Source organism: Haliotis rubra, unplaced genomic scaffold (genome assembly GCF_003918875.1).
Source record: "Haliotis rubra isolate DU_JTF1 unplaced genomic scaffold, ASM391887v1 Scf482, whole genome shotgun sequence".
In the NCBI taxonomy this organism is placed as follows: domain Eukaryota; kingdom Metazoa; phylum Mollusca; class Gastropoda; order Lepetellida; family Haliotidae; genus Haliotis; species Haliotis rubra.
Window position 1 is genome coordinate 732,881 of NW_025767171.1, and position 18,002 is coordinate 750,882.

Sequence of the window (18,002 nt, forward strand, 5' to 3'; positions counted from 1 at the left end):
CGTGTATAGGTGGGTGGTTGTGTCTGTAATGTTGGCAGACTGGGGCCGGACAGACGCTCGTGTATAGGTGGGTGGTTGTGTCTGTAATGTTGGCTACAGACTGGGGGCCGGACAGACGCTCGTGTATAGGTGGGTGGTTGTGTCTGTAATGTTGGCTACAGACTGGGCCGGACAGACGCTCGTGTATAGGTGGGTGGTTGTGTCTGTAATGTTGGCTACAGACGGGCCGGACAGACGCTCGTGTATAGGTGGGTGGTTGTGTCTGTAATGTTGGCTACAGACTGGGCCCGGACAGACGCTCGTGTATAGGGGGTGGTGGTTGTGTCTGTGATGTTGGCTACAGACTGGGGCCCGGACAGACGCTCGTGTATAGGTGGGTGGTTGTGTCTGTAATGTTGGCTACAGACTGGTCCCGGACAGACGCTCGTGTATAGGTGGAGTGGTTGTGTCTGTGATGTTGGCTATAGACTGGGGCCGGACAGACGCTCGTGTATAGGTGAGTGGTTGTGTCTGTAATGTTGGCTACAGACTGGTCCCGGACAGACGCTCGTGTAGGTGGAGTGGTTGTGTCTGTAATGTTGGCTACAGATTGGGCCCGGACAGACGCTCGTGTATAGGTGAGTGGTTGTGTCTGTAATGTTGGCTACAGACGAGCCGGACAGACGCTCGTGTATAGGTGGGTGGTTGTGTCTGTAATGTTGGCTACAGACTGGGCCCGGACAGACGCTCGTGTATAGGTGGGTGGTTGTGTCTGTAATGTTGGCTACAGACTGGGGCCGGACAGACGCTCGTGTATAGGTGGGTGGTTGTGTCTGTAATGTTGGCTACAGACGGGCCGGACAGACGCTCGTGTATAGGTGGGTGGTTGTGTCTGTAATGTTGGCTACAGACCGGGCCCGGACAGACGCTCGTGTATAGGTGGGTGGTTGTGTCTGTGATGTTGGCTACAGACTGGGGCCCGGACAGACGCTCGTGTATAGGTGGGTGGTTGTGTCTGTAATGTTGGCTACAGACTGGGCCCGGACAGACGCTCGTGTATAGGTGGGTGGTTGTGTCTGTAATGTTGGCTAAAGACTGGGGCCGGACAGACGCTCGTGTATAGGTGGGTGGTTGTGTCTGTAATGTTGGCTACAGACTGGGCCGGACAGACGCTCGTGTATAGGTGGAGTGGTTGTGTCTGTAATGTTGGCTACAGACGGGCCGGACAGACGCTCGTGTATAGGTGGGTGGTTGTGTCTGTAATGTTGGCTACAGACTGGGGCCGGACAGACGCTCGTGTATAGGTGGGTGGTTGTGTCTTTGATGATGGCTACAGACGCTCGTGTATAGGTGGGTGGTTGTGTCTGTAATGTTGGCTACAGACTGGGGCCAGACAGACGCTCGTGTATAGGTGGGTGGTTGTGTCTTTGATGATGGCTACAGACGCTCGTGTATAGGTGGGTGGTTGTGTCTGTAATGTTGGCTACAGACTGGGGCCGGACAGACGCTCTTGTATAGGTGAGTGGTTGTGTCTTTGATGTTGGCTACAGACTGGGCCCGGACAGACGCTCGTGTATAGGTGAGTGGTTGTGTCTGTAATGTTAGCTAGAGACTGGGGCCAGACAGACGCTCGTGTATAGGTAGGTGGTTGTGTCTAATGTTGGCTACAGACGCTCGTGTATAGGTGGGTGGTTGTGTCTAATGTTGGCTACAGATTGGGCCCGGACAGACGGTCGTGTATAGGTGGGTGGTTGTGTCTGTAATGTTGGCTATAGACTGGGGCCGGACAGACGCTCGTGTATAGGTGAGTGGTTGTGTCTTTGATGATGGCTACAGACGCTCGTGTATAGGTGGGTGGTTGTGTCTGTAATGTTGGCTATAGACTGGGGCCGGACAAACGCTCGTGTATAGGTGGGTGGTTGTGTCTTTGATGATGGCTACAGACGCTCGTGTATAGGTGGGTGGTTGTGTCTGTAATGTTGGCTACAGACGGGCCGGACAGACGCTCGTGTTCAGGTGGGTGGTTGTGTCTGTGATGTTGGCTACAGACTGGGCCCGGACAGACGCTCGTGTATAGGTGAGTGGTTGTGTCTGTAATGTTGGCTACAGACTGGTCCCGGACAGACGCTCGTGTACAGGTGAGTGGTTGTGTCTGTGATGTTGGCTATAGACTGGGGCCGGACAGACGCTCGTGTATAGGTGAGTGGTTGTGTCTGTAATGTTGGCTACAGACTGGTCCCGGACAGACGCTCGTGTATAGGTGAGTGGTTGTGTCTGTAATGTTGGCTACAGATTGGGCCCGGACAGACGCTCGTGTATAGGTGAGTGGTTGTGTCTGTAATGTTGGCTACAGACGAGCCGGACAGACGCTCGTGTATAGGTGGGTGGTTGTGTCTGTAATGTTGGCTACAGACTGGGCCCGGACAGACGCTCGTGTATAGGTGGTAGGTTGTGTCTGTAATGTTGGCTACAGACTGGGGCCGCACAAACGCTCGTGTATAGGTGGGTGGTTGTGTCTGTAATGTTGGCTACAGACGGGCCGGACAGACGCTCGTGTATAGGTGGGTGGTTGTGTCTGTAATGTTGGCTACAGACCGGGCCCGGACAGACGCTCGTGTATAGGTGGGTGGTTGTGTCTGTAATGTTGGCTACAGACTGGGCCCGGACAGACGCTCGTGTATAGGTGGGTGGTTGTGTCTGTAATGTTGGCTACAGACTGGGCCCGGACAGACGCTCGTGTATAGGTGGGTGGTTGTGTCTGTAATGTTGGCTACAGACTGGGGCCGGACAGACGCTCGTGTATAGGTGGGTGGTTGTGTCTGTAATGTTGGCTACAGACTGGGCCGGACAGACGCTCGTGTATAGGTGGGTGGTTGTGTCTTTGATGATGGTACAGACGCTCGTGTATAGGTGGGTGGTTGTGTCTGTAATGTTGGCTACAGACTGGGGCCGGACAGACGCTCGTGTATAGGTGAGTGTTTGTGTCTTTGATGTTGGCTACAGACGGGGCCCGGACAGACGCTCGTGTATAGGTGAGTGGTTGTGTCTGTAATGTTAGCTAGAGACTGGGGCCAGACAGACGCTCGTGTATAGGTAGGTGGTTGTGTCTAATGTTGGCTACAGACGCTCGTGTATAGGTGGGTGGTTGTGTCTGTAATGTTGGCTACAGACTGGGCCCGGACAGACGCTCGTGTATAGGTGAGTGGTTGTGTGTCTGTAATGTTGGCTACAGTGGGTGGGGCCGGACACTGGGGCCGGACAGACGCTCGTGTTCAGGTGGGTGGTTGTGTCTGTGATGTTGGCTACAGACTGGGGCCCGGACAGACGCTCGTGTATAGGTGAGTGGTTGTGTCTGTAATGTTGGCTACAGACTGGGCTCCCGGACAGACGCTCGTGTATAGGTGGGTGGTTGTGTCTGTAATGTTGGCTACAGACTGGGGCCGGACAGACGCTCGTGTATAGGTGGAGTGGTTGTGTCTGTAATGTTGGCTACAGACGGGCCGGACAGACGCTCGTGTATAGGTGGGTGGTTGTGTCTGTAATGTTGGCTACAGACTGGGCCCGGACAGACGCTCGTGTATAGGTGGGTGGTTGTGTCTGTAATGTTGGCTACAGACTGGGGCCGGACAGACGCTCGTGTATAGGTGGGTGGTTGTGTCTGTAATGTTGGCTACAGACTGGGGCCGGACAGACGCTCGTGTATAGGTGGGTGGTTGTGTCTGTAATGTTGGCTACAGACGGGCCGGACAGACGCTCGTGTATAGGTGGGTGGTTGTGTCTGTAATGTTGGCTACAGACTGGGCCCGGACAGACGCTCGTGTATAGGTGGGTGGTTGTGTCTGTAATGTTGGCTACAGACTGGGGCCGGACAGACGCTCGTGTATAGGTGGGTGGTTGTGTCTGTAATGTTGGCTACAGACTGGGGCCGGACAGACGCTCGTGTATAGGTGAGTGGTTGTGTCTGTAATGTTGGCTACAGACTGGGCCCGGACAGACGCTCGTGTATAGGTGGGTGGTTGTGTCTGTAATGTTGGCTACAGACTGGTCCCGGACAGACGCTCGTGTATAGGTGGGTGGTTGTGTCTGTGATGTTGGCTACAGACTGGAGCCGGACAGACGCTCGTGTATAGGTGGGTGGTTGTGTCTGTAATGTTGGCTACAGACGGGCCGGACAGACGCTCGTGTATAGGTGGGTGGTTGTGTCTGTAATGTTGGCTACAGACTGGGCCCGGACAGACGCTCGTGTATAGGTGTGGTGGTTGTGTCTGTAATGTTGGCTACAGACTGGGGCCGGACAGACGCTCGTGTATAGGTGGGTGGTTGTGTCTGTAATGTTGGCTACAGACGGGCCGGACAGACGCTCGTGTATAGGTGGGTGGTTGTGTGTCTGTAATGTTGGCTACAGACGGGCCGGACAGACGCTCGTGTATAGGTGGGTGGTTGTGTCTGTAATGTTGGCTACAGACTGGGCCCGGACAGACGCTCGTGTATAGGTGGGTGGTTGTGTCTGTAATGTTGGCTACAGACTGGGGCCGGACAGACGCTCGTGTATAGGTGGGTGGTTGTGTCTGTAATGTTGGCTACAGACTGGGCCCGGACAGACGCTCGTGTATAGGTGGGTGGTTGTGTCTGTAATGTTGGCTACAGACTGGGGCCGGACAGACGCTCGTGTATAGGTGGGTGGTTGTGTCTGTAATGTTGGCTACAGACGGGCCGGACAGACGCTCGTGTATAGGTGGGTGGTTGTGTCTGTAATGTTGGCTACAGACTGGGGCCAGACAGACGCTCGTGTATAGGTGGGTGGTTGTGTCTGTAATGTTGGCTACAGACTGGGGCCGGACAGACGCTCGTGTATAGGTGTGGGTGGTTGTGTCTTTGATGTTGGCTACAGACTGGGCCCGGACAGACGCTCGTGTATAGGTGGGTTGTTGTGTCTGTAATGTTGGCTACAGACTGGGCCCGGACAGACGCTCGTGTATAGGTGGGTGTTTGTGTCTTTGATGATGGCTACAGACGGGCCGGACAGACGCTCGTGTATAGGTGGGTGGTTGTGTCTGTAATGTTGGCTACAGACGGGCCGGACAGACGCTCGTGTATAGGTGGGTGGTTGTGTCTGTAATGTTGGCTACAGACTGGGGCCAGACAGACGCTCGTGTATAGGTGGGTGGTTGTGTCTGTAATGTTGGCTACAGACTGGGGCCGGACAGACGCTCTTGTATAGGTGAGTGGTTGTGTCTTTGATGTTGGCTACAGACTGGGCCCGGACAGACGCTCGTGTATAGGTGAGTGGTTGTGTCTGTAATGTTAGCTAGAGACTGGGGCCAGACAGACGCTCGTGTATAGGTAGGTGGTTGTGTCTAATGTTGGCTACAGACGCTCGTGTATAGGTGGGTGGTTGTGTCTAATGTTGGCTACAGATTGGGCCCGGACAGACGCTCGTGTATAGGTGGGTGGTTGTGTCTGTAATGTTGGCTACAGACGGGCCGGACAGACGCTCGTGTATAGGTGGGTGGTTGTGTCTGTGATGTTGGCTACAGACTGGGCCCGGACAGACGCTCGTGTATAGGTGGGTGGTTGTGTCTGTAATGTTGGCTACCGACTGGTCCCGGACAGACGCTCGTGTACAGGTGGGTGGTTGTGTCTGTAATGTTGGCTACAGACTGGGCCGGACAGACGCTCGTGTATAGGTGGGTGGTTGTGTCTGTAATGTTGGCTACAGACGGGCCGGACAGACGCTCGTGTATAGGTGGGTGGTTGTGTCTGTAATGTTGGCTACAGACTGGGCCCGGACAGACGCTCGTGTATAGGTGGGTGGTTGTGTCTGTGATGTTGGCTACAGACTGGGGCCGGACAGACGCTCGTGTATAGGTGGGTGGTTGTGTCTGTAATGTTGGCTACAGACTGGGCCCGGACAGACGCTCGTGTACAGGTGGGTGGTTGTGTCTGTAATGTTGGCTACAGACTGGGCCCGGACAGACGCTCGTGTATAGGTGGGTGGTTGTGTCTGTAATGTTGGCTACAGACTGGGCCCGGACAGACGCTCGTGAATAGGTGGGTGGTTGTGTCTGTAATGTTGGCTACAGACCGGGCCCGGACAGACGCTCGTGTATAGGTGGGTGGTTGTGTCTGTAATGTTGGCTACAGACGGGCCGGACAGACGCTCGTGTATAGGTGGGTGGTTGTGTCTGTAATGTTGGCTACAGACTGGGGCCCGGACAGACGCTCGTGTATAGGTGGTGGTTGTGTCTGTAATGTTGGCTACAGACTGGGCCCGGACAGACGCTCGTGTATAGGTGGGTGGTTGTGTCTGTAATGTTGGCTACAGACGGGCCGGACAGACGCTCGTGTATAGGTGGGTGGTTGTGTCTGTAATGTTGGCTACAGACTGGGCCCGGACAGACGCTCGTGTATAGGTGGGTGGTTGTGTCTGTAATGTTGGCTACAGACTGGGCCCGGACAGACGCTCGTGTATAGGTGGGTGGTTGTGTCTGTAATGTTGGCTACAGACTGGGCCCGGACAGACGCTCGTGTATAGGTGGGTGGTTGTGTCTGTAATGTTGGCTACAGACCGGGCCCGGACAGACGCTCGTGTATAGGTGGGTGGTTGTGTCTGTAATGTTGGCTACAGACTGGGCCCGGACAGACGCTCGTGTATAGGTGGGTGGTTGTGTCTGTAATGTTGGCTACAGACTGGGGCCGGACAGACGCTCGTGTATAGGTGGGTGGTTGTGTCTGTAATGTTGGCTACAGACTGGGGCCGGACAGACGCTCGTGTATAGGTGAGTGGTTGTGTCTGTGATGTTGGCTACAGACTGGGCCCGGACAGACGCTCGTGTATAGGTGAGTGGTTGTGTCTGTAATGTTAGCTAGAGACTGGGGCCAGACAGACGCTCGTGTATAGGTAGGTGGTTGTGTCTAATGTTGGCTACAGACGCTCGTGTATAGGTGGGTGGTTGTGTCTAATGTTGGCTACAGATTGGGCCCGGACAGACGCTCGTGTATAGTGAGTGGTTGTGTCTGTAATGTTGGCTACAGACTGGGCCGGACAGACGCTCGTGTTCAGGTGGGTGGTTGTGTCTGTGATGTTGGCTACAGACTGGGCCCGGACAGACGCTCGTGTATAGGTGAGTGGTTGTGTCTGTAATGTTGGCTACCGACTGGTCCCGGACAGACGCTCGTGTACAGGTGGGTGGTTGTGTCTGTGATGTTGGCTACAGACTGGAGCCGGACAGACGCTCGTGTATAGGTGAGTGGTTGTGTCTGTAATGTTGGCTACAGACGGGCCGGACAGACGCTCGTGTATAGGTGGGTGGTTGTGTCTGTAATGTTGGCTACAGACTGGGCCCGGACAGACGCTCGTGTATAGGTGGGTGGTTGTGTCTGTAATGTTGGCTACAGACCGGGCCCGGACAGACGCTCGTGTATAGGTGGGTGTTTGTGTCTTTGATGATGGCTACAGACGGGCCGGACAGACGCTCGTGTATAGGTGGGTGGTTGTGTCTGTAATGTTGGCTACAGACTGGGCCCGGACAGACGCTCGTGTATAGGTGGGTGGTTGTGTCTGTAATGTTGGCTACAGACCGGGCCCGGACAGACGCTCGTGTATAGGTGGGTGGTTGTGTCTGTGATGTTGGCTACAGACTGGGGCCGGACAGACGCTCGTGTATAGGTGGGTGGTTGTGTCTGTAATGTTGGCTACAGACTGGGCCCGGACAGACGCTCGTGTATAGGTGGGTGGTTGTGTCTGTAATGTTGGCTACAGACTGGGCCCGGACAGACGCTCGTGTATAGGTGGGTGGTTGTGTCTGTAATGTTGGCTACAGACTGGGCCCGGACAGACGCTCGTGTACAGGTGGGTGGTTGTGTCTGTAATGTTGGCTACAGACGGGCCGGACAGACGCTCGTGTACAGGTGGGTGGTTGTGTCTGTAATGTTGGCTACAGACTGGGCCCGGACAGGCGCTCGTGTATAGGTGAGTGGTTGTGTCTGTAATGTTGGCTACAGACTGGGGCCGGACAGACGCTCGTGTATAGGTGAGTGGTTGTGTCTGTAATGTTGGCTACAGACGGGCCGGACAGACGCTCGTGTACAGGTGGGTGGTTGTGTCTGTAATGTTGGCTACAGACTGGGCCCGGACAGACGCTCGTGAATAGGTGGGTGGTTGTGTCTGTAATGTTGGCTACAGACTGGGCCCGGACAGACGCTCGTGTATAGGTGGGTGGTTGTGTCTGTAATGTTGGCTACAGACCGGGCCCGGACAGACGCTCGTGTATAGGTGAGTGGTTGTGTCTGTAATGTTGGCTACAGACTGGGCCCGGACAGACGCTCGTGTATAGGTGGGTGGTTGTGTCTGTAATGTTGGCTACAGACCGGGCCCGGACAGACGCTCGTGTATAGGTGGGTGGTTGTGTCTGTGATGTTGGCTACAGACTGGGGCCGGACAGACGCTCGTGTATAGGTGGGTGGTTGTGTCTGTAATGTTGGCTACAGACTGGGGCCGGACAGACGCTCTTGTATAGGTGAGTGGTTGTGTCTTTGATGTTGGCTACAGACTGGGCCCGGACAGACGCTCGTGTATAGGTGAGTGGTTGTGTCTGTAATGTTAGCTAGAGACTGGGGCCAGACAGACGCTCGTGTATAGGTAGGTGGTTGTGTCTCTGATGTTGGCTACAGACGCTCGTGTATAGGTGGGTGGTTGTGTCTAATGTTGGCTACAGATTGGGCCCGGACAGACGCTCGTGTATAGGTGAGTGGTTGTGTCTGTAATGTTGGCTACAGACGGGCCGGACAGACGCTCGTGTTCAGGTGGGTGGTTGTGTCTGTGATGTTGGCTACAGACTGGGCCCGGACAGACGCTCGTGTATAGGTGAGTGGTTGTGTCTGTAATGTTGGCTACAGACTGGTCCCGGACAGACGCTCGTGTACAGGTGGGTGGTTGTGTCTGTAATGTTGGCTATAGACTGGAGCCGGACAGACGCTCGTGTATAGGTGAGTGGTTGTGTCTGTAATGTTGGCTACAGACGGGCCGGACAGACGCTCGTGTATAGGTGGGTGGTTTGTGTCTGTAATGTTGGCTACAGACTGGGCCCGGACAGACGCTCGTGTATAGGTGGGTGGTTGTGTCTGTAATGTTGGCTACAGACCGGGCCCGGACAGACGCTCGTGTATAGGTGGGTGGTTGTGTCTGTGATGTTGGCTACAGACTGGGGCCGGACAGACGCTCGTGTATAGGTGGGTGGTTGTGTCTGTGATGTTGGCTACAGACCGGGCCCGGACAGACGCTCGTGTACAGGTGGGTGGTTGTGTCTGTAATGTTGGCTACAGACTGGGCCCGGACAGACGCTCGTGTATAGGTGGGTGGTTGTGTCTGTAATGTTGGCTACAGACTGGGCCCGGACAGACGCTCGTGTATAGGTGGGTGGTTGTGTCTGTAATGTTGGCTACAGACTGGGCCCGGACAGACGCTCGTGTACAGGTGGGTGGTTGTGTCTGTAATGTTGGCTACAGACGGGCCGGACAGACGCTCGTGTACAGGTGGGTGGTTGTGTCTGTAATGTTGGCTACAGACTGGGCCCGGACAGGCGCTCGTGTATAGGTGAGTGGTTGTGTCTGTAATGTTGGCTACAGACTGGGGCCGGACAGACGCTCGTGTACAGGTGAGTGGTTGTGTCTGTAATGTTGGCTACAGACGGGCCGGACAGACGCTCGTGTACAGGTGGGTGGTTGTGTCTGTAATGTTGGCTACAGACTGGGCCCGGACAGACGCTCGTGAATAGGTGGGTGGTTGTGTCTGTAATGTTGGCTACAGACTGGGCCCGGACAGACGCTCGTGAATAGGTGGGTGGTTGTGTCTGTAATGTTGGCTACAGACCGGGCCCGGACAGACGCTCGTGTATATGTGAGTGGTTGTGTCTGTAATGTTGGCTACAGACTGGGCCCGGACAGACGCTCGTGTATAGGTGGGTGGTTGTGTCTGTAATGTTGGCTACAGACCGGGCCCGGACAGACGCTCGTGTATAGGTGGGTGTTTGTGTCTGTGATGTTGGCTACAGACTGGGGCCGGACAGACGCTCGTGTATAGGTGGGTGGTTGTGTCTGTAATGTTGGCTACAGACCGGGCCCGGACAGACGCTCGTGTATAGGTGGGTGTTTGTGTCTGTGATGTTGGCTACAGACTGGGCCCGGACAGACGCTCGTGTATAGGTGGGTGGTTGTGTCTGTAATGTTGGCTATAGACTGGGGCCGGACAGACGCTCGTGTATAGGTGGGTTGTTGTGTCTGTAATGTTGGCTACAGACTGGGCCCGGACAGACGCTCGTGTGTAGGTGGGTGGTTGTGTCTTGTATGTTGGCTACAGACTGGGGCCGGACAGACGCTCTGTGTATAGGTGGGTGGTTGTGTCTGTAATGTTGGCTACAGACGGGCCGGACAGACGCTCGTGTATAGGTGGGTGGTTGTGTCTGTAATGTTGGCTATAGACTGGGGCCAGACAGACGCTCGTGTATAGGTGGGTTGTTGTGTCTGTAATGTTGGCTACAGACTGGGGCCGGACAGACGCTCTTGTATAGGTGAGTGGTTGTGTCTGTGATGTTGGCTACAGACTGGGCCCGGACAGACGCTCGTGTATAGGTGGGTGGTTGTGTCTGTAATGTTGGCTACAGACTGGGCCCGGACAGACGCTCGTGTATAGGTGGGTGGTTGTGTCTGTAATGTTGGCTACAGACTGGGGCCGGACAGACGCTCGTGTATAGGTGGGTGGTTGTGTCTGTAATGTTGGCTACAGACGGGCCCGGACAGACGCTCGTGTATAGGTTGGTGGTTGTGTCTGTAATGTTGGCTATAGACTGGGGCCAGACAGACGCTCGTGTATAGGTGGGTTGTTGTGTCTGTAATGTTGGCTACAGACTGGGGCCGGACAGACGCTCGTGTATAGGTGAGTGGTTGTGTCTGTGATGTTGGCTACAGACTGGGCCCGGACAGACGCTCGTGTATAGGTGGGTTGTTGTGTCTGTAATGTTGGCTACAGACTGGGCCCGGACAGACGCTCGTGTATAGGTGGGTGGTTGTGTCTGTAATGTTGGCTACAGACTGGGGCCGGACAGACGCTCGTGTATAGGTGGGTTGTTGTGTCTGTAATGTTGGCTACAGACGGGCCGGACAGACGCTCGTGTATAGGTGGGTGGTTGTGTCTGTAATGTTGGCTATAGACTGGGGCCAGACAGACGCTCGTGTATAGGTGGGTTGTTGTGTCTGTAATGTTGGCTACAGACTGGGCCCGGACAGACGCTCGTGTATAGGTGAGTGGTTGTGTCTGTAATGTTAGCTAGAGACTGGGGCCAGACAGACGCTCGTGTATAGGTAGGTGGTTGTGTCTAATGTTGGCTACAGACGCTCGTGTATAGGTGGGTGGTTGTGTCTAATGTTGGCTACAGATTGGGCCCGGACAGACGCTCGTGTATAGGTGGGTGGTTGTGTCTGTAATGTTGGCTACAGACGGGCCGGACAGACGCTCGTGTTCAGGTGGGTGGTTGTGTCTGTGATGTTGGCTACAGACTGGGCCCGGACAGACGCTCGTGTATAGGTGGTGGTTGTGTGCAATGTTGCCTACCGACTGGTCCCGGACAGACGCTCGTGTACAGGTGGGTGGTTGTGTCTGTGATGTTGGCTACAGACTGGGCCGGACAGACGCTCGTGTATAGGTGAGTGGTTGTGTCTGTAATGTTGGCTACAGACGGGCCGGACAGACGCTCGTGTATAGGTGGGTGGTTTTGTCTGTAATGTTGGCTACAGACTGGGCCCGGACAGACGCTCGTGTATAGGTGGGTGGTTGTGTCTGTAATGTTGGCTACAGACCGGGCCCGGACAGACGCTCGTGTATAGGTGGGTGTTTGTGTCTGTGATGTTGGCTACAGACTGGGGCCGGACAGACGCTCGTGTATAGGTGGGTGGTTGTGTCTGTGATGTTGGCTACAGACCGGGCCCGGACAGACGCTCGTGTACAGGTGGGTGGTTGTGTCTGTAATGTTGGCTACAGACTGGGCCCGGACAGACGCTCGTGTATAGGTGGGTGGTTGTGTCTGTAATGTTGGCTACAGACTGGGCCCGGACAGACGCTCGTGTACAGGTGGGTGGTTGTGTCTGTAATGTTGGCTACAGACGGGCCGGACAGACGCTCGTGTACAGGTGGGTGGTTGTGTCTGTAATGTTGGCTACAGACTGGGCCCGGACAGGCGCTCGTGTATAGGTGAGTGGTTGTGTCTGTAATGTTGGCTACAGACTGGGGCCGGACAGACGCTCGTGTATAGGTGAGTGGTTGTGTCTGTAATGTTGGCTACAGACGGGCCGGACAGACGCTCGTGTACAGGTGGGTTGTTGTGTCTGTAATGTTGGCTACAGACTGGCCCGGACAGACGCTCGTGAATAGGTGGGTGGTTGTGTCTGTAATGTTGGCTACAGACTGTGCCCGGACAGACGCTCGTGAATAGGTGGGTGGTTGTGTCTGTAATGTTGGCTACAGACCGGGCCCGGACAGACGCTCGTGTATAGGTGGGTGGTTGTGTCTGTAATGTTGGCTACAGACTGGGCCCGGACAGACGCTCGTGTATAGGTGGGTGGTTGTGTCTGTAATGTTGGCTACAGACCGGGCCCGGACAGACGCTCGTGTATAGGTGGGTGGTTGTGTCTGTGATGTTGGCTACAGACTGGGCCCGGACAGACGCTCGTGTATAGGTGGGTGGTTGTGTCTGTAATGTTGGCTACAGACCGGGCCCGGACAGACGCTCGTGTATAGGTGGGTGGTTGTGTCTGTGATGTTGGCTACAGACTGGGCCCGGACAGACGCTCGTGTATAGGTGGGTGGTTGTGTCTGTAATGTTGGCTATAGACTGGGGCCGGACAGACGCTCGTGTATAGGTGGGTGGTTGTGTCTGTAATGTTGGCTACAGACTGGGGCCCGGACAGACGCTCGTGTATAGGTGGGTGGTTGTGTCTTTGATGTTGGCTACAGACTGGGGCCGGACAGACGCTCGTGTATAGGTGGGTTGTTGTGTCTGTAATGTTGGCTACAGACGGGCCGGACAGACGCTCGTGTATAGGTTGGTGGTTGTGTCTGTAATGTTGGCTATAGACTGGGGGCCAGACAGACGCTCGTGTATAGGTGGGTGGTTGTGTCTGTAATGTTGGCTACAGACTGGGGCCGGACAGACGCTCTTGTATAGGTGAGTGGTTGTGTCTTTGATGTTGGCTACAGACTGGGCCCGGACAGACGCTCGTGTATAGGTGGGTTGTTGTGTCTGTAATGTTGGCTACAGACTGGGCCCGGACAGACGCTCGTGTGTAGGTGGGTGGTTGTGTCTTTGATGTTGGCTACAGACTGGGGCCGGACAGACGCTCGTGTATAGGTGGGTTGTTGTGTCTGTAATGTTGGCTACAGACGGGCCGGACAGACGCTCGTGTATAGGTTGGTGGTTGTGTCTGTAATGTTGGCTACAGACTGGGGCCAGACAGACGCTCGTGTATAGGTGGGTTGTTGTGTCTGTAATGTTGGCTACAGACTGGGGCCGGACAGACGCTCTTGTATAGGTGAGTGGTTGTGTCTTTGATGTTGGCTACAGACTGGGCCCGGACAGACGCTCGTGTATAGGTGGGTGGTTGTGTCTGTAATGTTGGCTACAGACTGGGCCCGGACAGACGCTCGTGTGTAGGTGGGTGGTTGTGTCTTTAATGTTGGCTACAGACTGGGGCCGGACAGACGCTCGTGTATAGGTGGGTGGTTGTGTCTGTAATGTTGGCTACAGACTGGGCCCGGACAGACGCTCGTGTATAGGTGAGTGGTTGTGTCTGTAATGTTAGCTAGAGACTGGGGCCAGACAGACGCTCGTGTATAGGTAGGTGGTTGTGTCTAATATTGGCTACAGACGCTCGTGTATAGGTGTATAGTGGTTGTGTCTGTAATGTTGGCTACAGATTGGGCCCGGACAGACGCTCGTGTATAGATGAGTGGTTGTGTCTGTGATGTTGGCTACAGACGGGCCGGACAGACGCTCGTGTATCAGGTGGGTGGTTGTGTCTGTGATGTTGGCTACAGACTGGGCCCGGACAGACGCTCGTGTATAGGTGTGGTGGTTGTGTCTGCAATGTTGGCTACAGACTGGGCCCGGACAGACGCTCGTGTATAGGTGGGTGGTTGTGTCTGTGATGTTGGCTACAGACTGGGCCCGGACAGACGCTCGTGTATAGGTGGAGTGGTTGTGTCTGTAATGTTGGCTACAGACGGGCCGGACAGACGCTCGTGTACAGGTGGGTGGTTGTGTCTGTAATGTTGGCTACAGACGGGCCCGGACAGACGCTCGTGTATAGGTGGGTGGTTGTGTCTGTAATGTTGGCTACAGACTGTGCCCGGACAGGCGCTCGTGAATAGGTGGAGTGGTTGTGTCTGTAATGTTGGCTACAGACTGGGGCCGGACAGACGCTCGTGTATAGGTGAGTGGTTGTGTCTGTAATGTTGGCTACAGACTGGGCCCGGACAGACGCTCGTGTATAGGTGGGTGGTTGTGTCTGTAATGTTGGCTACAGACCGGGCCCGGACAGACGCTCGTGTATAGGTGGGTGTTTGTGTCTGTGATGTTGGCTACAGACTGGGGCCGGACAGACGCTCGTGTATAGGTGGGTGGTTGTGTCTGTAATGTTGGCTACAGACCGGGCCCGGACAGACGCTCGTGTATAGGTGGGTGTTTGTGTCTGTGATGTTGGCTACAGACTGGGCCCGGACAGACGCTCGTGTATAGGTGGGTGGTTGTGTCTGTAATGTTGGCTATAGACTGGGGCCGGACAGACGCTCGTGTATAGGTGGGTTGTTGTGTCTGTAATGTTGGCTACAGACTGGGCCCGGACAGACGCTCGTGTGTAGGTGGGTGGTTATGTCTTTGATGATGGCTACAGACTGGGGCCGGACAGACGCTCGTGTATAGGTGGGTGGTTGTGTGTCTGTACATATGTTGATAAGAATGTATGATTACAAAATGATTGTGTTTATTTCCAGACATAGACGAGTGTAAGGAGCGGCATGGTGGATGTACTAACTTACAACACTGTATCAACATGCCGGGTGGCAACCAGTGCGTCAGTAGGGAGGTGGGAAGGGCAGCTGCCAAGGCATCAGGTCAGGTGTAATCGCGCTGTCATTTCAGGCAGGGTAAGGGGCGGTGGGGTTGAGTTGTGTTGAAAGCGTTCGCTCCTCACGGCGAATACCCAGACTCGACAGTCAGTACCGTTTTCATTATCATTGTCACTCCGAGAAAACCCCAAACTAAACAGGTGTAGATGGACATATGGTGAAGATCTGTAACGGATAGAAAGTCCTCGTGCATCGATAGCGTGCATCGTTTCTTGTCGTGTCAGTCACTGCTTAACGTGGTACAGACTCGATTATTTACAGGCTCCCCGTATAGTATAAAGCAAAATATTGTGGATGTCAACTTCTATATTCTATACACAACGTTTTTATGCTTTTCCAGTAGTGTGAGGAGCTGCAATTCACCTTGGGCACGCCAGGAACCCATTGTCAAGGGTTCGAAACTCAGTTCGCCCCGAGTAGGTTTCTATATTTGTCGTCATGCCCAGTCCTAGTGCGTTTCACCACGATATGACTGGAATAGTGTTCAAAGCAGAGTTAAACCCAACTCACTCACTCACTCACTCACGCAGTCACTCACTATAACCTTCCTCTGTTGTTATTTCAGCCTCCACCCAAGCAGTATGTGAAAAGTACGAGGGGATTTTAAGCCGGTCAACAGTTATTGGACTCATCGTTTGGCTTATCTTCCTCAGTCTTCTGCTATTCCTCATTCTAGCTTGCCTTTTCGCAAGAAAGGGGCGACGCAGTCGGGACGAGAGGCGTTATAACGAGGGAACCTGGGAGACAAAGTCTCACAGAAGTGCCTACTCAAACAGAGGGCCTGAAGTCAATTATTATTAAGCCTTATATAACAATAAGGTATAAATAGTAGGACTCGAGTGTTGTGACATGTACATAATAACATATCATAGTTATACATAAAACTATTTATATTTTTGTCTTGCCGTCGTGTTATTTGTTATTATGGTATGTGTGGGTGTGCGAGTAGGTAGGTACATTTAAGCACCATGAATCGGGAATTCCCCTGTATCTGACATTATGTAAAGGATAAAACACGACTCCGAGGGATTTTCCCGACTCCAAGGGTTTACATTTGCTACCAAAACCTCGGAGTCGTGTTTTATCCGACTTATGAACCGTCATGAATGTAAAACACTAATATGTATTATAATCCATTTGTGCAAATGTTTTGTGTACCTGTACCTGATTGAACAGCCCGCAAATGATGGAACAGCAGGTGTCAACTGGGATGCGACTGGCAGAAAACCCCTTGGTTAATCCTTCCGCCCGTATCCCCCTAGATTTTAACGATAAGGCAAAATTTCTTTGAGTGGCATTTTTAGAAGTAGAATATGTCTTTCAGTATGTTCAGATACAATTAAAGAAACATGTTAAAACTCATCCTTATAAGATGAGGAATATATATTCAGGTGATATGATTTGACTAGAATGAAATTTAAGGGGGGATACGGGCGGAAGTCTTTCCCCAGTGGTTTCGCCATGACGGCGCCAGACAGTGGTGGACGGCATGGCAGTGACGATCCACGCCGTCAACGTTCGCTGATGCAAAATCAGCATCCAGTAATGTCATGCTCGGGGCTGGTAGTAAGCTTATGTACAATACTGGCTTATGTACAATACTCTTCTTGATGCTTGTATTTATTTTATAGTTGATTCCTCGGGATAGACTTTGAAATCGGCTGGTGATAAATGTTTCATATTACTCTATCATATAGCGTGGTGGATAGAAATGACGGATCCACAGCTCCATGTAGTTCTAATAACTTTGGAAGAATATATATTGCTCATGCAAGGAACACTTTTGAAAGCTTACACTGTACTTATTTGTTGAACATATAGCTTCACGAAATCATGGTCTGTGACTGCAAATGTTCATGCATATACCCGATCTTATACTGTGTTAGTCCACTTTGACACGAGCAGTGAGTGGGTCGTCAAGGTACAATCCACAACCAGACATTAACTCACTTGTGCCCGATCCATGTTTCCTCACAATAATGTTTAAAACAAATCCACCCTATCGCTCGTATAGTTGTTTGCATGCTTGTATAAAAGTATTTCTCCGATACCGTTACTAACTGCAGTGTATGCGGTGCCCTTATTGAAAGCACGGCGCATTCGTATGAATTGTAAGTCAATTTGACCAAGACCTAAGTTTCAGGTTTAGCAATCATCTGATGTCGATCCATTATGTTAACCATGGATACTGTCAGTGTCTTCCACTAATTTACCCACGGGACCTGGAAGTGATGGATACCAGTAAAACTGCCTCGTCGGTTTCGTCATTCAAGCAAAGCATGAAGAACAATATCCACAAGAGGGATGACTTCAACTTTCCCTTTCAGTCAATCGATATTCTTGCAGCAGCCTGTGGTGTTAACATCTCGCGTCTTGTGCTACAAACGGACATGCCCTTTCCACGAAGATTTCAAAGAGTTCCATGCGTCTTGTACTGAAGATGGCCCATTAGTGTTTCCCCAGGTTAAAGGCAGGCGACAGAATTTCAAAAGGTTCACCCTTATTCCAAAATGGACATGTAATGACGGATTTCCAATTTGAAGTACTATGCTAAGAATAATATATGCATAAGTGTTAATATCAATTATTGTATTAAACAGAAGGGCTGGGCGCTGTGCCCTGCTAAAACTGCCTTGGGAAATAGTACCAGTAACTGACTAAATGATGACTGTGAGTTCCTATTTGGCTTGCACAATGATCAGATGTTCCCGTTCATTTTTCTTCATGTAACTAATTAACTATTTTAGAAAGGCCATTATTCATCTGCCTGGAAATCGGTAAACATCATCGTTACATCATTCCGCATAAGGGTTATTTGTTGAAGTGACCAATTCAAAGACCCTTTGCC

The 18,002-nt window shown here is 53.0% G+C and overlaps 1 protein-coding gene across 2 annotated transcripts in view; it reads left to right on the forward strand.

Moving 5' to 3' along the window:
• The window catches only part of LOC124291122 (collagen alpha-1(VI) chain-like), a 32,738-nt gene extending 16,687 nt beyond the window's left edge, over positions 1–16,051 (forward strand). For both annotated transcript variants that reach the window (XM_046728027.1, XM_046728026.1), the window contains 2 exons: positions 15,020–15,139; positions 15,720–16,051. In XM_046728027.1, the coding sequence (XP_046583983.1) occupies positions 15,020–15,139; positions 15,720–15,955 (356 nt within the window). In that variant the 3' untranslated portion in view covers positions 15,956–16,051. The remainder of the gene's footprint in view (positions 1–15,019; positions 15,140–15,719) is intronic.
• The last annotated feature ends 1,951 nt before the right edge of the window (positions 16,052–18,002 follow it).